Below are 19,485 nucleotides of genomic sequence, written 5' to 3' on the forward strand. Positions count from 1 at the left end.
TTCTGAACTGAAAAACCTTATTTTAGTACAGGTCTACTTGTCCTGGCCACTGACCCCTTACTTCCCATCAGATGGGATGCATGCTGGGAAGTCCCCACTTCTGGTGGAAAAGGATTAATACTCAGAGCCCATACCAGCTTGATAGATGGATTCAGGATATGTGGCAGAGAGAGAATGCAGTGACTGAATGGTAAATGGGAAACAGAGTGGCTCTCTAAGAGATGTTCCAATGCACGGACATGGGAAGTGTCACCCTGAGGGTGCACAGTGCCCCAAAGGGGGTGAAGAGGAAATGGGACCATGACTCTGCCTCCCCTGTACACAAGCTGCATGGAAGGGTTTGTGTTGCACTCCAGAAAGGAATACATGCACCCAGGAGCTCCCTGAGACAGAGCAGCCCCGAAGGCTTCCCTTGGTGTGTGCATCTCTGCACTGCGCCCAACCCAGGGCTGTGGAAACATGGCCCTGAGAATCTGCTGGCGCTGTAATGCAGGGGAGAGAGAGAGAACTGGCTGACTGCAAAGACAGCCATGGGCCTTCAGGGTGCAATGTGAGCTGGTTCCTAAGGGAAGTTACTGCAGCAGGAATGCTGGTTGTACACCTACTGGAATAAGGCTTGCTAGTCACTACTGTAGGGGTTAAATCTCTAGCCTGCTGCCTGCCTCCCTCCCCACTTGTGCAAATCCCAGCTTGGACAGTCTGCCCCAGGGAGGGTCTTCTTCTGTTAGAGGCAGTCAGGCGTCTCCTGAAACTTAGGGTAAAGAGAAGCCACAGACAAAATTAAGTGCACAGAGAGCACAAGAGTGCAGATGTGACAGTGTAATTCACTTCTGTGCAGGCTGCACATTCCCTGCAATTCAGCTTTCTTCCAGCAGTGAGTGAGGCCTCCTTTATCGGCTCGATTTAACCAGCTATGATTTCTTGTGGTCCCACTTTGGCTAGGGGAGTTCAGTCTGCATTTGTCTACATTAGAGCCAGACCGTGGCCTTGTTTGCATTGCTTATAGCACAGCTTTGTCTAACAAAACAACCCCCCCCAAACCCTCAGTTTCCTCGTTATTGTAAATAGAATTCCTTGCACTGCAGAAGCTAAGGGCTTATGGGCACAGTGTGCTGGATTCTTTGGGATATTAAAGGAGAAGTTGGCTGCTTAGCAATGAGTTAATTTCTCTTTTTAAAATGCAAAGCAGTCAGTTTAGCTAGACTGCAGCCTTCCTTCTGCCTGCAGGGCAGACTGTACATGAGGCCCAGGTTTGAAAGAGAGGACTCTCCAGTTAAAGAAGCAGGCAGCATAAAGCAAAAAGAACAGCATATTGTAGCTGGTCTTGTACAGACTGGACAGCATGCCTGATGCCGACCAAAAAAGAGGTTTCAGATTTACTTACTTCCAAGCTATTCACTGCAAATGTGTAGGTGCCAACATTTCTGATATCAACCAATTAGTGTCATGGAAGGGAAGTAATTTATTGCTAATGAGACACAGCAATAAAGCTCAGATGGAAATAAATTAAGTGGCTGGTTAGCCCAGTTACTTTTCAGATTTACATAAAGCTTGCTAGGACCAGTACAGAGTAGTGTTTTCAAAATCTAGAAATAGTTAAAACCCAAGTAAAGGATAAAAAAAGAAAAGAAAATAAAAAAAAACCACACATACACACCACACACTTGACTTTTCTTTAAGTTTGTACTTTTGTTTTAAATATTGTGGGCTGGCCTGTGCTGCCCTCACCTGGTGAGCTTTTACAGAGATGGGTAGTCCTACTGACTTGCCACAGCAGAAATGGTGTGGTAATTTACTCTGTTTCCAGCTGCTTGGAGTAACCAACCATGAATGGTTATCAGAGAGTTGGGTCTCCCCTTTCTTAAGGAGATGCACCCAAACAATGAATCACTGTGTATTATATGAAGAGGGCACTGTAGCACCTGGCAGAGCAGTTATTATGCGTTGTCCAGATGCACTAAAGAAATGCAATCTGTACTGGAACTGAAATTTCATTTCAATGCTCTTTTTAAAAAACAAACAAAAAAAAACAAACTTTTTTTTAAAAAGCCCCTACAGTCCGAGAAGTGTAAAGAACTAAGCAGCAGACATTTTAGAGGTTGAGAGATATGATGGGGATGTGGGTGTTCACTAGTCCAATTTAACTGAACACCTAAAAATCCTGCCTTCCTCAAATGCATGTTTCTCTCTCGTCAAAAATGTCTAACAATGGTAGGTGCCCACTGGAATAGTAACATAAACTGTTGCACAAAGCATTTTAACTCTAAAGGAGTGTTGGTTTCTCTCTCTCGTTTATTGTTTAAGAAACAACTGACTATTTTCCTACCTGTTTGGGAAAACTAATTTTGACACGGATATCACCACTTCCAACTTCACCTCAATATATGTTCCATTCTATATGCATCCGAAGAAGTGGGCTGTAGTCCACGAAAACTTATGCTCTAATAAATTTGTTAGTTTCTAAGGTGCCACAAGTACTCCTGTTCTTTTTGCGGATACAGACTAACACGGCTGCTACTCTGAAACTTCCAACTTTGTTTACTCAGCCCCCACACCCTTTCTCTCAGCTAAATCTATACACCAACAAACAGATGTGCTCTCCCTCCCTGTTTTACACTCTTTACCAATAATTAATTTATAAGCAGATGTGGAACAGTAGTTTTCCACCTCTGTCCCCTCCCTCACCATGCATTACCTGTAAATAAAGGCAGCAAAAAGCCTTAATCTTTGTGGAATGGCTGAGATGTAGAAGTACCGTTCTTCTAGTCTTACTGCTTTCATAGCTGCAGCTGTTCTGAGGAAAGACCTGTGTGCAAATGTTTGTTTCTTCATAAACCTGACTATTGGGCTCTTTGAATAGCCAGTCCCCTTATTCCAGTGTAATTATTAAACTGGAATCTCACTTCAGTGAATTTTAATTTGGAAACTGTTAGAATATTTTTATTCTTTTGCACATATTGTGCTCTACAGTGCTCTGGCAATAACACCAATCAGTTAATGTTTTGGTAGAATTTGTGCATTCCTTAAGCTGTGGTGAGCCTGTTGGAATGTTTGTGGTCGAATGTAAATCAGAAGCTTGAGTCTAGCAGAAAACTCTCTTGTTTCATGCATTGGCTGCAGCATTTTCCCCTTTCACACTAAGCACCGGATGATTCTCCAGTGCCTGTTGCCACCTTTTAAAAGGAGGTTTTGGATAGCAGCAGTAGGAGTTGTAGGTGGTGTTTGCGGTGAGGTGGTAGGGAGGTGTTTGAATTAGAGGTGCCGGGATAGGTCAGATTAGAGTCATCGGAAAGTCGATTCCCTGTAATTGACGTTGCGATGGGATACAGCAGGGAAAGTGAGCAGATGTGAGTCTGGACTACACGTGCCCAGAGATCATGTCATGGACCTGGGCAGGGATAGCTCCTCTGTCCATTTTGTTTTTATTTGCGTAATTGAAGTATTTAAGAGCTCTGGTGAGACTGTGCCTGGAATGTCACATTCAGCTCCAGATACGTTGCCAGAAACATAGAGACAAGTTAGAAAGAATTCAGAGAAGAGCAACAAAAATGAGTAAGATGCAGAAAGATCAGATTTATGGGGGTCAGTATGAGAGTATCCTCAATGGAGGATAGATCCACCAATTGCTATTAGCCAGGAATGCAATCCCATGCTCTGGGTGTCCCTAAACCTCTGTCAGAAGCTGGGAGTGAACCAAATGCAGTTGGATCACTTGATAAATTGCCCTGTTCTGTTCATTCCCTCTGAAACACCTGGCACCGGCCACTGTCGGAAGGCAGGATACTGGGCTAGATGAACTATTGGTCTGACCCAGTATGGCCGTTCTTATGTAGCTTGGCTGCATGACAGCTGAGTGTGAAGCTTGCCAGTCTGAAAATATCTGAAAGGCTTAAATGCCCAGAGAGAGAGAATTATTTAGGGAGGTAAAAAGCAGGTATCATTAGGAGTAGTGGGGTGGACTTAAGAAAAGGAACTTTTCAGTTGGATACGAGGGAAAAAAAAAACACTTTACTCTCTGGAATCGTCTCTGGAGAGAAGTGGTGGGAGCTGCATCCCATAAGAATCAGCCAATGAGCTAACAAGTGTTCGTTACCTCAACTTCTAGGATAGGTCACATTTTTTACCAGAAGGGATAGTAACATTGTAACCGGAGTCCTGTATTTCCGGTCCAGTCGCCAGTGCACAGACACCCACCTCATTCAATGCCCCACTGCAACTGGCGCATGGTTCCTAGCCACTAGGAGCGGCCAAGAATTAAGTGGGCCCAGGAGGCTAAATGCCCCTTCCCTGGAGGGAGTCTGTTCAGAAGAGAATTGGGGCATGCTGGCAAGGGCAGTGCCAGGGGGTGGGGCAGAAAGGAGCCTAACCTGCATCACTTTGGTGCTCAGCGGAAGCCCTCGGTACCCAGGGCAGACAGCCTACCTTTCAGCGGCAATCCCGTACTGTAGAGGAGTGGCCTCACCACTAGTGTCCCCCATCTCACAGCTGGGTGTAGCGTAGCAGTTCTTTCCTCTCTAGTGCCCCAGGCAATGGCCACTGCAGTGGTCTGCCTCTTCTTGCAACTCAGCCAGGTCACGTTTTAGTTCCACCCCTCCTGGGGTAACAGCAAGTCCAACACAAATCCCGTGTCCTCACATCAGGGCCTCAGACCCACAGTCCATACATGAGGGCTTTAAAGCATCCTTATCCCTTTATGTCAGGGGCTTCACACCACCTTCCCAGTGGTGGAAGGAGGAACCCAGTCCCACCCTGCACAGTGGGTTGCAATCCAGGGACCCTGGAAGCAGCCACTCTCTGCTCTATCAGACACCTTGCCTCGGCCTCCCCGGACCCCATCCTATCATGAGCCTTTCTTCAGGCCCTTTCCCGGGCTATTTGTACTGAGCAGGGCTTTTCCCCAGAGGTCTGCTTTCTACCCTTGTATCAGCATCAGCTATGGGAGCTTGCTCCAGTCCTGTGCCTTCAGGTATCTTCCCCATACAGGCTTTTTCCTTACCCTGCAGGAGTGTTTCCCACAGCTCTTGCCTGTCTCTAATTCCCAGAGAACACCTGCACAGTTCTTCCCTTACAACCCCTTCTGTGCCAGATCTTCTGTCTTTGTAGCTCCACCCAGCTCCTCTCCAGCTGGGCTTCATCTTTCATTAGTCCTGGGGCACCCTCCAGGTTCAGCCAGGTAGGTTAATTGGCCTTTTGGGCCCACATTAACCCTTTCACTACTTGTGCAGGGTGAACACCTCACCTTAGTTCACTGAAAACTTCTTTTGAAAAAAGCAAACTCCAAACTGGAAGACTGATGTACCCTGCCACTGAGCAATCAGACAATTCAAGCTTCCTTGTAGATGTTACTTTCATTTGCTATATGTCTGGGGCACTGTGTGCTGTAATTAGTGAACGTATCCCCATAATTATCTCAGTAGGAAGGTACATATTTATAAGATGTTCTTGAATAGACCTGTCGTGCTTACTGAGATGTTAATCACACAGCTGGCTTCCTTAATAAGCAGTTGTCTTCCACTGTTTGTTCAAAACACAGGGGCTTCTTTCCTTAAAAGCTTTTGTTTTTATCCCTGAGCAGCCAAGCCTCCTTCAGACAATCCCCCAGCACCAACACTGTGTATTCAATGCCCTGTGTTTATGGAGCTTTCCTCCCCTTGAATGCCTTTTCTGTGTGTAAAATGTTGGGTTTACTCTGCATTAGTTGTGAGGGTGACTTGGAGAGTTATACTAGTATTTTCTTCACACCACTTCTTTGTCAGGCTTTCCACCTGTGACATCTTCTTCTCTATAATCTATGTATTGACTTCTGCCACATGTCAGCAATAAGCTTTGAGCTCTTCACACCAAAGCTCAGTTTTCTGCCATTCCAGTTAAAAGGGTAACTACATTTGCTGACAGCAGTAGTAGGCTGGACCAGCCACATGAATATTACATGTACTCCTCACCTTATGTCCTAAGAGCACCATAATTTATTATTTGCTCACTATGTTGGTCACGTTATTTTTGTTTCATTCTCCTTTCCTTACCCCTTTCCTTTGTCTACCTTCATGCTTTGCACTTGTCTAATTGATATTGTTAGCTCTGCAGGGCAGGGGCTGGGGATAACATTTTCAAACCCACCGAAGTGACTTAGGCGTCTCAGTCTATGGGATGTAGGACCCTATGTCACTTTTGAAAATGGGATGTAGGTTCCTGAATTACTTAGGCACTTTGCCCTGGGTCTTTTTCCCTCAGTCTCAGTGGAGTTGCATGCAAAGTTCTGGCACTGTATAAATGTTTATGAATTAATACTTGAAACTCTCTTTCCATCTGCAAGGGACTTGTCTCTCTTTCCAACATTGTTACTAATTTGTTTTTCAGTGTAGTCCTCTGGACTTGGGTGGACCACAGATGGAACAGCTGTAAGAGCCATTCACTGATGGCTTCCCAGCACGGCTCAACTTACCTTGGCCAACACTTATGATTCCAGCAAATGTTTGCTGCTTTTCAGACCTTGATGCTCTGTGTGAGCTCCCTCCCCAGGGATGGGGAAAAACCCCGTTCAAGCCCAGCCAGATGAAGAAATTGTTTTTATTCTCTGTTAAAAATTGAGAACTTCCAAGGAAATTTTGTTTTAATACTTATTGTCAAAGGTCTGTTAACGGAGCAGGAGCTTGCCAAGATCTGAAATACTTAATAGCCAAATGTCCAGACACAGAGCACCAGCTTGGAAACTATGGAACGAAAAACACAGTGTTCTAGCAAAACAGAGAGAGATCGAAAATAATTCTCATGAGGAGAGGAGAAAGCTTTCCTGTGTTGCGGGGTGTGTGTGTGTGTGTCCCTCATCTTGCTCCCATTGAGGTCAATGGAAATTTGGCCACTGACTTCAGTGGGGGTGGGAGGAGCAACAGAGACTTGTTTAAGTATCTTCCCAGAAAGTCGGGTAATGAATCTGAAGATTCCACTCAGTTCCGCTCTAGATACATGTAGCCTGCAATATAAACACAGAGAGAGATTCATTTCCTCCCTACCAGTGTTCTCTGTCTGATCTCCTAGGGTAGACGTACCATCCCAGACTGTATAGCATGGTACAATAAACCTCTGCATGGGTTTTCAGCAGCGCTTGAACCCAGAACCTTCAGCACCACCTGTAGCGCTTGGAACTCTAGGAGTAACTCCATCATGTGGTAGTGATAGTAGGCTATTATATTCTAATGGACTAGCCACTTGAGGGCATATGACACACACACAGTTCTAATGTGGCCCAGCGGTGCAATCAGTGAGAAATCTTATTATAGGGCACTTATTGTTTTGTACACTACTTGGATGAAGCAGGCTCACTGCTCCCTTTTTTTACCTCATGGCAGGAGGCAGTAGGCCTGGTTCTCGAGTCTTTTGACGTCAGCTCTACATGGTTATCGTTTAACTCAATAAGCCCAAAGACTGCTAGATGCATGTCACAGTTATCTTGCTAAATCCCTAAAAGCCTACGGTGTGAAAGTATTGAGCTAGCTCTTGCTCTCCCATCTTGTCTGGTAAGGGAAATCCTTTTGCCAGCAGACGAGTGGTCCTTCATTGTTGTACCTAGAACCCCTCTGCTTCACACCAATTTCATTGTAGCTGGTTTCAGAGTAGCAGCCTTGTTAGTTTGTATCCGCAAAAAGAACAGGAGGGTGCCACATGTACTCCTGTTCTTATTGTAGCTTGTGTCGAGGCTGAAATCCATGTGCAAGAGACCCAAAGCATTTGCCAAATGTTGCTTCTTGCTTATCTCTATGTACAGGGAAATATGAACACAACATCCTCACCCTCCGATCACTCAGCCGGCTCCCTTTAGCACTCTCTGTCCTTTCCCACAGGTCACTGACGTTGGTATGAGAATCTTTTCCTCCACAGGCCTTGCCATCTGGAACAACCCTTTTGTTCCTTAGCACCTCATCAACTCTCCGTCTCTTTCCAATTCTCATCTGATACATTTTTGTCTCCATGGCTGATGCCTCTCTCTGTTATTGGCCTTTTGACCAAATATTTAGTTTATTTGTCCATTATTGCACCGCCTGCTGTAATGAATACCATATTGTCCTTTAGTACTGTCTTTTGGGATAGAGCCTCCATAAATGACTGCACAGATTAAATCTGTGTAGCCTCCAAGTGGACCGTGTGCATAGGCATGTTACGCCCTTATATTTCAGAGGGAGCTGGGTGTATTTCCTTGTGATAAAGCACCAGCTTATGCGGCACATCTTTATTGACAGGGAAACAAAGAAGGAGTTGGGGCTCCTCAGTCCCTCTTCTGTTGGAGGTGAAAGAGTGAAGAACCCTTTGCTGTTAAAAACGCTTCTTAAATTCCAGTGCAAACACAGCTAGAGTTGCATTCTGCTCACCGTTTTTTGTACAATGGCTCTGAGGTTAAGCTACGCAAGCTCTGTATCTGTCGCAGGGCTCGGCTATCTCGTTACAGCAGCTGTTCTTCTTTCAGCTGTGGTAAGTGACCAATCATGTAATTAAAGACTGTAAAACTTTTCCTCTGCTAAGAAAATACTTACAAGGGTCGTGTTCTCCTGCGTGGTTTTAAACTTTCGTAAAAGGCTTCCCTAACTAAGCCGTGCAGCCGGTGGAGTGGAAACTGTAAGAGGGCACTGTTTGAAATATCCATTTGATGACAGGGTTCAGTTTAGATATGGATTCAGCAGCTAACTTGCTGTATTGCTTTCTAGTCTGCAGCATTTTGTATTTCTGCCTTGTGAGCTGAGCATAAATTTTATTTTTGTCCATTAACTGCTGTGAACTTTCCTCTTTGTCGAAGTACTGGATGCTTATGATGTAATATTATTTCTTTCTTCTTCGCCTTTATTAGTTTATAGTACTCAGAGGCCTGCTAGGTCTGCCCTGGTAGAGGGTCACAGGCCCTTCCTTTAATCTAAAATACATCAGGATTGGTTTATTTCTTTTTAATATTGCTATCCTGAATTCTTTCTAGTTGTAGCCATAGAACTTTATTGTCTCAAAAGAAGTGATAACACATTGTCACTGCTTAATAAATAATAATAATATAGAGGCAGCAATGGCAAGTTCGAATTGCAAAGTTTGCTAGAGACAGGGTAGTTTGAAGGGAGTCAACAACCGTCAGGAGTAGTGATTTATTAGTGTAATTCCTAGAAGCCACACAAAAGCGTTGGAGTGAATAGTGCATCATAATATCATAGAAGCATAGACATTAGGGATGTAGAAGTCCTGTTAGGTCACTTATCCACCTCCCTGCCAATGTCAGATTGTCCTCTGTCATGGTTTTCCCAGCCTAGAAATGATGGGACTCCCAGCGTTTGCCTGTGAGAGATTAATAGATCACACATGTTATAGGGAAATATAACAGTGATTTTGCAAACCACGTAAAATATATAGATGAAAGGAAAAAATATATATATATTCCCTGGAGCCTTCCAACTTATGGAACGTTTATATAAAGGAATGGATAGAAAGGGAACTTCTGTGTCTTTTGCCTCCACCCTTCCATACAAAGAAGTGACTAATCAGCAGAGAAGAAAGAACTGCAAAGCTGGAGAGAGAAAGTAGGGAGAAAGTAATCAGATAACAGGGAATAGAGGCAAAAAGAGGCTAGGAAGGAAGTCAGGAAATGGAGGTGGGTGGACATGGAAAGTAATAAAGGTCAAGAAGGATTTTCCTTAGATGATTTCAGTGCGAGAGCCAATGGAAACTTCCCAATCCTTGTTTGGAACCGCAGTAATTAGGATTCGAGAAGAAGTCTTAGTTTAACAAGAGCTTCATTGTACTGCACAAGCCTAAGAGAATTCTCTGTTTCATTTCCCTCTCCCAGCCTGTCAGCATGGTGGAACACGCTGAATTTCTGAAGGCTGGAAAGGAGCCGGGCCTACAGATCTGGCGGATTGAGAAATTTGATTTGGTACCTGTGCCAAAAAACCTGTATGGAGACTTCTTCACTGGAGATGCTTATCTGGTTCTGAACACCGTCAAACAGCGGAGTGGGAACCTGCAGTATGATCTGCATTTCTGGTTAGGTAAGGTCCGAGGGGCTTGTCTCTGTCTTAATGGAAACTGGCAGTTCTTCCAACTCCTGGAGCTAAACCCGGGAAAGTGAAAGTTCTTGCACTGTGTTCCTCTCACTGGTCCAGGACTCTTGGGTAAACCTGTCCTGCCACAAGGGAAAAGAAGGCAAAAGTGGCACTGTTAAGGTCATGTAATTTTTTATTCCCATAGTGCCTCTCATCCCAAAGTGTTTCACACTTTCTCTGAACACTGCACTACTGACATGCAGCCACCTCTGGGGTGGAGGGCAGCAACTAATCATTGCCCTGCACAACCACAAGAAGGGAAAATGTTGTTCAGACTCTACAACGAACACTTACACTTTTGTAAAGTGCCATAGGGTCTTTAATGCCCACATGGAGCAGATGGGACCTCAGTTGAGCTCTCATACAAAACACGCAGCTCTGCGGTGCAGTAAAGTGGAGTAGCCTGCTAATGATCAATGGGGTTCTATACTAGTTCAGTGCCTTGTCATATCTATGTTGTAGCAATGCCAAATCTCCTGAGAGAGGAATTCTCAAGGGTTCCTGACAATCTGCAGAGCCAGGCTGCCAATGCACTAGTGCCCCCTCAGGGTCTGCTAGATTGCTTGACTTTTGGGCAGACTGAATGCATCTTCTTGCCAAGTCAGCCAAGTCAGTCAGGCTGTCAGTGGTAGGAACGCCTAGCTCTTATCCGGAGCTTTTCATCTGTAGATCTCAAAGTGCTTTACAAAGGAGGTCAGTGTTGCTATAGCTGTTTTACAGATGGAGAAACTGAGACTCAGTCCCTACCTGGCTGTAATCAAATACCTGTCAGTAGAGGTTTTCCAGGAAACTAGCCCTCCAAGGAATTGTTTGCCCAATGTGAAACAGCTGGATGAGACGGCAGAGGCCCTGCATTCACTCTGCGGTGTCTTCCTTTGATTTCTAGGGGATTTCTGTAGTCAGGATGAAAGCGGTGCAGCTGCCATATTCACTGTCCAGATGGACGATTATCTTCACGGGAAGGCTATCCAGCATCGGGAGGTGCAAGGGCACGAGTCTTCAACTTTCCTGGGATACTTCAAATCTGGCCTGAAGTACAAAGTATGTATTTGCTGGACATCCAGCCTAGCAGGTCTGAATCTGAGTAGAAAGGTTTCCCAGCCTGTCCACGTCACCGAGGAGAAGTAAGGATTGCCCTCTTGTCGATCACAGGGAATAAATTCCTCACCAGCTGTTTTCAATGACAGGGCACAGAACAGCAGCTCGTAGTAAGAGAGCCCGGGCTGGATTCAATGAGACAGAAATGAAAGCCCCAGGCAATTGGAGGGATTGGAGTTTTGTTTTCTTGGAAGAAGGGAGCTGCCCCAAGGTGTCTGCAGCTGATTTGGGAAATAGAAATCTGAGTTAATGGCAGATGCCTGCCCTTGTGCATTGATTGTGCCCTTCCCCATCGACTCAACTAGCTGTGGCCTTTCCAGTGTCTCTATTTCTATGCCCACCACATTTCCTCTGCTAGTTCTCTTGGCATCGATCATGGGTAGTGTTACGGGAAGGTGGGGGAAAGCATTGGGGAATCATTCTTCCATAGTGGTGCAAAATGGTGGGATAGGAGGGGGTGGAATTAGATTGTCCAGACATAGTCATCCACATTAGCTATCCACTGGCACAAGCAAAGCAACATTACGCCAGGCTCTTCCACAGTTGGCTATTTTTTTCCTTGTCCAGGATTTTCCTACAATTTTTTTATTTGCTTATTCGTAACCCTAGTATTTTCCATTCCTTTCTCATTTTAATTTGGTTTCGCTTTTTGGGGAATGGCTGAAACCTACTGCCTAAATTGTCCAAGAATAGAATAGACGCTTCTGCCAGATACAGACCTTTAATCGGTGGATGTATCATTTTTTAAAGTGTTTTAAATCTCACCTTGGACAAATGCAGTGAAAAGGACAGGTAGCAAAAAAGTGAGTTTTCTCTTACTGCGTGTTGTATGAAGAGTGAAAGAATGTGTGAGAGGCAGTTGTCCAGAGACAGACTGCTCAAAGGGAGGCAGCTGTTGTAGTGGTTAGAGCAATAGGCTGGATGGTCAGGAAGTGCGAGTACTTTTCCCAGCTCGGCGCTGATATGGTCTTTGTCACTTCCTCTTTTGAATTCACTTTGTTTTCTGTTCACTCTTTCTCTTAGCAGCCGTGAGAGTGAAAGATGGAGTCTGGGTAGCAGGGAGTAAGCGAAGGGGCATGTTACTCTAATACACCCAGTGCAATAAAAAGGCCAACATAGACCAGGCTTCCTCCACTTCCCGCTCACCCCGTTTATATTCATATTCAGAGGCTTGCTCTATGCAGCTTGGGTGTGTCCCAGGATCCCTTGCATCTGTTTCCCTGGGTATGCTGGAGAAGTTGCTCCGGGGATTGATGTAGTGATCTGTACAGACAGAGACTGGGAACTAGCTTGCCCTCTGAGCCAGCTGCGGGTGACTCCTTGCCCTTGGGAGGTGAGAGCCTCTGACACAGACACAACAACTTCAGACTCTCAGTTCCTTCAGAGCAAGCATGTGAGTAGGAGTTACCTTCTTCTTTGTTCTTCTAGACTGGTGGAGTTGCTTCTGGCTTCAAGCATGTGGTTCCCAATGAGGTGGCTGTCCAAAGAGTCCTTCAGATCAAAGGCAGACGAGTGGTTCGAGCTACTGAGGTCCCTGTGAGCTGGGACAGTTTCAACAATGGAGATTGTTTCATCCTTGATCTGGGCAGTGTAAGTCTGCTAGTTAAACACATGTTCGGCGAATCTTTGGGGAATGGGAGATGTCTTGGTGGGCCATTTGTTTTTCTTCCTAGTCTGTGTTAAGCTGTGCGAGGCTCCCCCAGGTCACCAGTGATTTCACAAACTGCACAGCCGATCTAGTAACTCTCATATTGCCACAGAGGAAAGTGAGCTGTATTTTCCTGGGCTGATGAGCTGTGGGACTCCAGCCCCCTAGATCCAGGCTTCCCAACCCCTCACCAACTGCTGCTGCAGGCTGCCCCTTCCTACCGGCATGAAAAGGCCCTAATGCACTGCTGCTGCTTAGCTCAGGCCTGTTAACCCAGCCATTGGTGTGTTCTTTGCATTATGCTGCCTAAAGAAGCCTCGTGTTCCTGGGATGGGGCTCTCTGAAATGCCATACTCTTCGTCTGTGCCCTGCAGGACATCCACCAGTGGTGCGGCTCCAAGAGCAATCGGTTTGAGCGGCTGAAGGCCACCCAGGTGGCTAAGGGGATCCGGGATAATGAGCGGAGTGGCCGTGGCAAAGTCTACGTCATGGAGGAAGGGTCAGAGCGGGAGCAAATGCTGCAGGTCACTTTCTTTGTATTTCATTGAACGTCACAGCAAAGTCCTTTCTGTGCAATCAGCTGCTGGGGTGATGAGTGTGGCGTCTGGATGAAAGGACGGCCTGCACGCACATGTGCAGTACAGAATGTGTGTGTTGATATACAATAGCAGCAGGAGAAGTGCTGTCGAATGGCTACAGCACAGGCTTGTGAGTCACAATATCTAGGTCTAACTCTGACCTTGCCACTGACATGCTGTGTGGCTTTGAACAAATTGTATAGCCTCAGTTTCCCCATCTTTTTCCCACATCATAGTGTAAGAATTAATGAATGTGAGTGAAGTGCTTTGAGATCCTCAGAGGGACGGGGCTATTCATGTTTCTGCTGGCTGTTCTCTTGTGCAAGGGACAGAAAACAGTGAGTGTTGAGCCCGGTTTGGAGATCGGAACAGATCTGTTTTGATGTAGTTGACCTACATTTTCTCTTGTGTGTTTTTGTGGTCAGAGCATCTGGGGAGCAGAAATTCTCTTGGATCAACGCACATAGCTAGCAGATTGTTTTCCTGTCTCTCAGGTTCTGGGACCTAAGCCCGATCTGCCAGAAGGAGTCGCTGATGACCTCAAAGCTGATGCATCCAATAGAAAGCTGGCTAAGCTGTATAAGGTAACAAGAAGCAGATGGCTCCTGACAGAGGAGCCCTGCAAAGGGTGGAATCATAGAATCATTGAAATGTAGGGCTGGAAGGGACCTTGAGAGTCCAGCTCCCTGTGCTAAGACAGGATCAAGTAAACCTAGACCATCGCTGAAAGGTGTTTGTCTAACTTGTTCTAACTAGACAGAGCTGGAGCGGAGCAGAGGCGCTCTGATTCTCACTCGTGTCGCTAGCTATTTATGAAGTGTTAACAAAGAAAGTTTATGCAAGACCATCTAAGTAGCCACTATTGCTTTATTGCCTTGCCCAGGCCTTACTGACTCCCATGTGACAGCTGGAATTGTCAGGAACGGAGGTGAAATGTCACACATGCCAGCCTGCTGGGAGATCTTGCAGTCGCTGTCCATGAGAGAAGGAAGTAATGTGAAATGAATCTGTCTAGCAGCTGTATTTAGTGGGGGAAGTGTCCTGTCAGGGAGCTGCCAGGAATGAACTAGAATCAAGGAGCTTGGGACCCAACTCTGTTAACTCCTCTGCCTCTGTCGTGCAGGCTGGCTTGACAGCTAATATATATGGAGATCTACCTATCTCATAGAACTAGAAGGGACCCTGAAAACTCATCAAGTCCAGCCCCCTGCCTTCACTAGCAGGATCAAGTACTGATTTTGCCCTAGATCCCTAAGTGGCCCCCTCAAGGATTGAACTCTCAACCCTGGGTTTAGCAGGCCAGTGCTCAAACCACTGAGCTATCCCTGGCTAGCCCCAGTGTGTGCAATGGTAGGGCAGACTGGCCCACAGGGACCTGCCAGTGTCCCTCAGCCCTGCCCTGGAGAGACCACTTCAAGGGGCGAGAAGGGAGTTTAGTGTCCGTGGCCATTCAATCCACTGACGGGTGATTTAGTAAACAAGTATGGACGTGGTTTTGTGATGTCAACACTTGTCCATTAGTAACTCTAGAGTCTGAGTCCACCAAACGCATTTGATGTGGACCAGCAAACCCACCAGTGGCTTTTCCTCAGTATAGTCATCAGGATGCCGAAATAGCCCTTTCCAGTCCTTGGGGCACAGGGCAGTTCTGCTGACAAGGCCCTTTGGGCTGCATTTGCACTGAGGACATTGGAGAGATGTGCTACCATTTCTCTAGTCTCCTAGGAAGCTGCAGTGGTGGGAGAAATCCCTGAAATCCTTGGGGCAGACCACCCCTTTGTATCACATCACTGCTGTGCCAAGAACATCACGTTTGAAGGACAGGAGGCGTGAAGGAAACCAATGCACCCAAGTCATGATGTCTGCCTCCAACTGCTACATGTAGCTGTGGAACGTTGAAAGGAGAAGGACTCCAGGTTCTTCCACAAAGTGTCTCTGAACTGATCCTTGTGTTGCATTATCCCAGGTCTCCAATGGTGCAGGGAACATGGCTGTCTCTCTGGTGGCAGACGAGAATCCGTTCTCCCAGGCTGCACTGGACTCCAACGACTGCTTCATTCTGGACCATGGCTCTGATGGGAAAATCTTCATTTGGAAAGGTACCCTGGGGAGGGAGGAGAATTAGATAAAGGCAGCTGTGCGTGGGATCTATATTCGATTCTTGGTCCCAGCTTCCTGCAAGTAGGGGGTGGGGAGGGAGTGCATGGTGCCGGTCAATTGCAGCTTCTGCAGGGAATTAAGGAACAGAACACGGGCTCAGAAGGGCATCTCGGGAGATTTAGCAGAAAAAGTTAAGAAGTTCTGAGTGGAAGGGAAGATCATTTAAGTTCATGGATACCCGTGCAGGGATCTTTGTGTAGGGCACCCTGGCAGGGATGCGGGTCTGCATGTGGCAGTGGGGACACTCATGTGGAAATGCTTCCCCCATTAGCTATGCCAATCTCCTCTCTCCCTCTGCACGATCCTGATGCCTGAGCACCAGGGGAGAGGGTCTTGGTGACTATCCCTCTCTTGGTACCTGCAAGGCAGGGTGTAGCCAGTGCAGGATCTCTGGCCCGTCAGAGCATTACAAATGTTTGACCACAGGCCACTGGGTTATGGATCATGGATGACTGGGATGGTGCGGGGGGTGGGTTTAGACTGTGTCACTGGGCCATATGCACAGGACTTGGCACATACAATTATAGAGTCATAGAGTTCAAGGCCAGAAGGAACGAGCCCTCTAGTCTGACCTGTACATCACAGGCCACCAACACCATCCACCCACCTCCACACGCAGACCAGCCACCAGAATCAGACCAAAGTATTACAGCCGTCAGGAGACTAAACTAGCCTGTGCCACAGCCAGAGGACAGGAGGGACCGAGGAGCTCCAGTGCCCGAGGCCCCCAGAAATGGCAGAGAATTGATTTAATGAGCTATTCCAGGTGATCCTAATCATTCACTACATCACAGATGGTTGTTTTCTTCTCTGTGACGTCACCTGCAGGTGGAGCCCTACTGCAGTGCAACAGTGGAAGGGGTTTAACTTGTGGACTGGGTGATTCGCTTTCCCCTCTGGGCACGAAGGAAATCAGGGGGAGTGTTTTGTTTTTACATCAGAGTGTATTATTTAACAATCATCAACACTGCCCTTTTTGTTCTTATTAAAGGCAAGAAGGCCAACTCCGAAGAGAAGAAGGCAGCCCTGAAAACTGCCTCCGAGTTCATCTCCAAGATGCAGTACCCCAAACACACCCAGGTAAGCAGCGCTGGCGGGGGCTTGGGTGGCTGCACGCCCTGCCCCCGGGCTGATGCTCAGACACCATTGAGGGTGCACCTCAAACTCTCCTCAGCCAGACACCTGGGGTGGTGATTCAGTCTGTCTGAGAGCTAGCAGGAGAAACAGAGAGAAACTGCCCAGGAAGGACTCAGAACGACTCCCATTGGGCATGAAGAGGTGCTGACTAACCTGTCCCTAGGGGATGACTTGCCCCATGGCTTCTCCAGCATTTTCTTAAGAGAGATTCGTCTTCTCCCAGCCCCACTGTGCGGTGGTAACCAGTGGAACATGCTCTTGAGGTCCATGGTTTTATTGCGGTAGCACAGACTTTCCAGGTATATCTGTGCTTAAAATAGGCTTGAACAGACATGGGCCGGGTGCAAACTAATGCTTCGCAGCCAGTGGTCACTTTGCTGGTGGAAACGCTGTGAGAGCCAAGCAGTGGGTGTGTAGAACATCACCTCTCTCCTGGGGATAGTGGGAGGGAATGATTGCCCAGTCTCCCCTTATGGGGCCAGTGAGACCTGCGGGCACCTCAGAGGCTGCGGGTTTGCGACATCAGTTCAGAGCTGCCCCGGGATTGCTCTTTGTGGCTGAATCCCTCCAGGGGCATCTGCTGTGGAGTCGCCCTAGGGATTTATATGGCCCTGTGTCATCCTGAAGCCAGTGACTGTGTCACAGCTGGGATGGGCTAGAACTGCAGCCCAGCCAGGCTCAGGACACGACTCCCCCTGATGGGCCGGCTCCCTCATTTCAGGTCCAAGTCCTGCCCGAGAGCGGCGAGACCCCCTTGTTCAAGCAGTTCTTCAAGAACTGGCGGGACAGAGACCAGACGGAGGGGCTAGGCACAGCCTACATCTCCAGCAACATCGCCCAGGTCGAGAAGGTGCCCTTCGACGCCGCCACGCTGCACAACTCCACAGCCATGGCTGCCCAGCACGGCATGGAGGACGATGGCTCTGGCAAGAAACAGGTAGGGGGGTGACGCGGAGAGAGAATGGTGGCACCAGCACCCCCAGGGACCAGTTTGTGTCCCCTCTTGATTCTTCCATTATCTGCCTCCTGGCAGGGGAGGGTGACGGTCTGGGAGTGCATTGGGGCAGGGGGACTGCCCAAGGGAGCGTCTCCCCTCTCCATTTGGACGCCTGGGTTTGTGCAAAGAAGCCATGCTGAGGTTGTGCTCAGAAGGGCTAAACGCTGAGGCCTCCTCTTCTCTCTACTGCCCAATCCCAGTTCTGAGCTGAAAAGAGGTCCTGGCCAATGCTTGCTCCTTTGGAAATGTGGGGGGCCAGCCGGCTGAAAGCTCAGCCCAAGGTTGCCCTAGGCTGGAGAAACTCTTGGGTACCACCAAGCCAGCAAGAAGACTTGTCACCCAGCCCACAGGCACCCGGCCCCTGACTCACATTTACCCCCAGGGCTCTGAGCCTTTTGGTGCACCTGGCCCAGGTTTGGGGTTTGTAACCCAACCAGGCAAGTTTTGCCTTGATTCCGGGCCTCTCTGGAAAGGTTTTGCACAAGGCTGTATGTCACCGGCTGTGGGAGGGGCTCGTTGTTTTACCACCTTTCCCCAGCAGGTGGCACTGCAGGGCCATGGCTTGTAGGAGGTTGAATATGTGAAGTAAACAAAACAAAAAAGTCCCTTGTTAATGTAGCACAGTTTGTTCTGTTCTCCCATTTTGTGGTTTGGGGTATTTCCCCTCCCCCTTTTTGCTGCTGGTTTTGTAGATCTGGAGAATAGAAGGCTCTGCTAAAGTGCCCGTGAATCCTTCGCTGTATGGCCAGTTCTACGGAGGGGACAGCTACATTATCTTGTATGACTACAAGCACAGTGGAAAAACGGGACAGATTATCTACACTTGGTAAGAGGGATTTTCTGGAGAGGAGCCAAAAAGCAAATGCCCTGCACTGTAATTGCATGGGACTGGAGTCCACTGCTGTGAGATCATATCGTTACGGGCTGCCGCTTACCCCAGGATCCAACCGGAATTAGATTTCTCCCTGGAGAGGCTCCCCCTGCAGGCCAAATGTTAGTAGGGGGGATGAGGGGGCAAGAAGGGGTCAGTGCAAAAAGGAATCAGGCACACAGTGATTGGGCCCTCCGGGCAGTCCCCAGTGGAGCCGAGAAAGCAGAAGCCACAGCCGGGGGAGGAGAGCTCTCTCAGGTGGCTTACGTACATCATGAGCTGCGGAGCTGAAATCTTAAGGGAGTGTTCAGAGTGTGGAGGTTGAGTGCGTCGCTCCTGCTAACAGCCACCGCAGCTGTGTTGTTAAATCAGCTACCACAGGGTTGGGCACAATGGCAGAATATGGATACTTAGAAAACCCTGCTCACCCTGAAAAGGTATCGATCTTCCTGTTTAAACATTCCACTCTCTGTATGTTAGCGGATTCCCCTCCATACCTACAGTGAAATGCTGTGCAAGTTGGTTAACAACCAGGAGTCCCTGGCCTTTTCCTGACCTCTCTAGGGCTTAGGAAATTTCACTGTGACCCGAGGACAAGGCTGTTAGATTTTGTTGTGTGTTTTTCAGGCAGGGTGCAGATTCCTCCCAGGATGAGATTACAACCTCCGCATTCCTCAGTGTCCAGCTGGACGAAGAGCTGGGAGGCAGCCCCGTGCAGGTAGATAAAACCAACTAATGACATGTGTGCCTTTGCCATAGCAAGCCAGTTACCTGCACCCCACTCTGGTGAGAGACACCGTCCTTCTGCGCCTCACTGTTAATAATGCTCAGGGGTGAATAAACTTCGCATCATGACAGTTGGTGCAAAGTGTCGGGAGCTGACACTGCTTGCTGGCAGGGAGGAGAGGAAAAACCTTGGATATATT

General features: G+C 47.6%; 1 protein-coding gene across 6 annotated transcripts in view; it reads left to right on the forward strand.

Moving 5' to 3' along the window:
• Nucleotides 1-19,485, forward strand: part of GSN (gelsolin) — a 51,525-nt gene that overhangs the window by 23,179 nt on the left and 8,861 nt on the right. For 2 of the 6 annotated variants that reach the window (XM_065572101.1, XM_065572102.1), the window contains 11 exons: nucleotides 8,235-8,463; nucleotides 9,815-10,016; nucleotides 10,957-11,111; nucleotides 12,597-12,758; nucleotides 13,191-13,340; nucleotides 13,889-13,978; nucleotides 15,361-15,493; nucleotides 16,546-16,634; nucleotides 17,413-17,628; nucleotides 18,381-18,514; nucleotides 19,187-19,277. In XM_065572101.1, the coding sequence (XP_065428173.1) occupies nucleotides 8,377-8,463; nucleotides 9,815-10,016; nucleotides 10,957-11,111; nucleotides 12,597-12,758; nucleotides 13,191-13,340; nucleotides 13,889-13,978; nucleotides 15,361-15,493; nucleotides 16,546-16,634; nucleotides 17,413-17,628; nucleotides 18,381-18,514; nucleotides 19,187-19,277 (1,509 nt within the window). In that variant the 5' untranslated portion in view covers nucleotides 8,235-8,376. Of the gene's footprint in view, nucleotides 1-5,749; nucleotides 8,464-8,513; nucleotides 8,608-9,814; nucleotides 10,017-10,956; nucleotides 11,112-12,596; nucleotides 12,759-13,190; nucleotides 13,341-13,888; nucleotides 13,979-15,360; nucleotides 15,494-16,545; nucleotides 16,635-17,412; nucleotides 17,629-18,380; nucleotides 18,515-19,186; nucleotides 19,278-19,485 lie in introns of those variants that run through there. The other 4 variants (XM_005299452.5, XM_065572103.1, XM_005299451.2 and 1 more) reach the window with 3 other exon arrangements.

The sequence above is a fragment of the Chrysemys picta genome, chromosome 18 (assembly GCF_011386835.1).
Source record: "Chrysemys picta bellii isolate R12L10 chromosome 18, ASM1138683v2, whole genome shotgun sequence".
In the NCBI taxonomy this organism is placed as follows: Eukaryota; Metazoa; Chordata; order Testudines; family Emydidae; genus Chrysemys; species Chrysemys picta.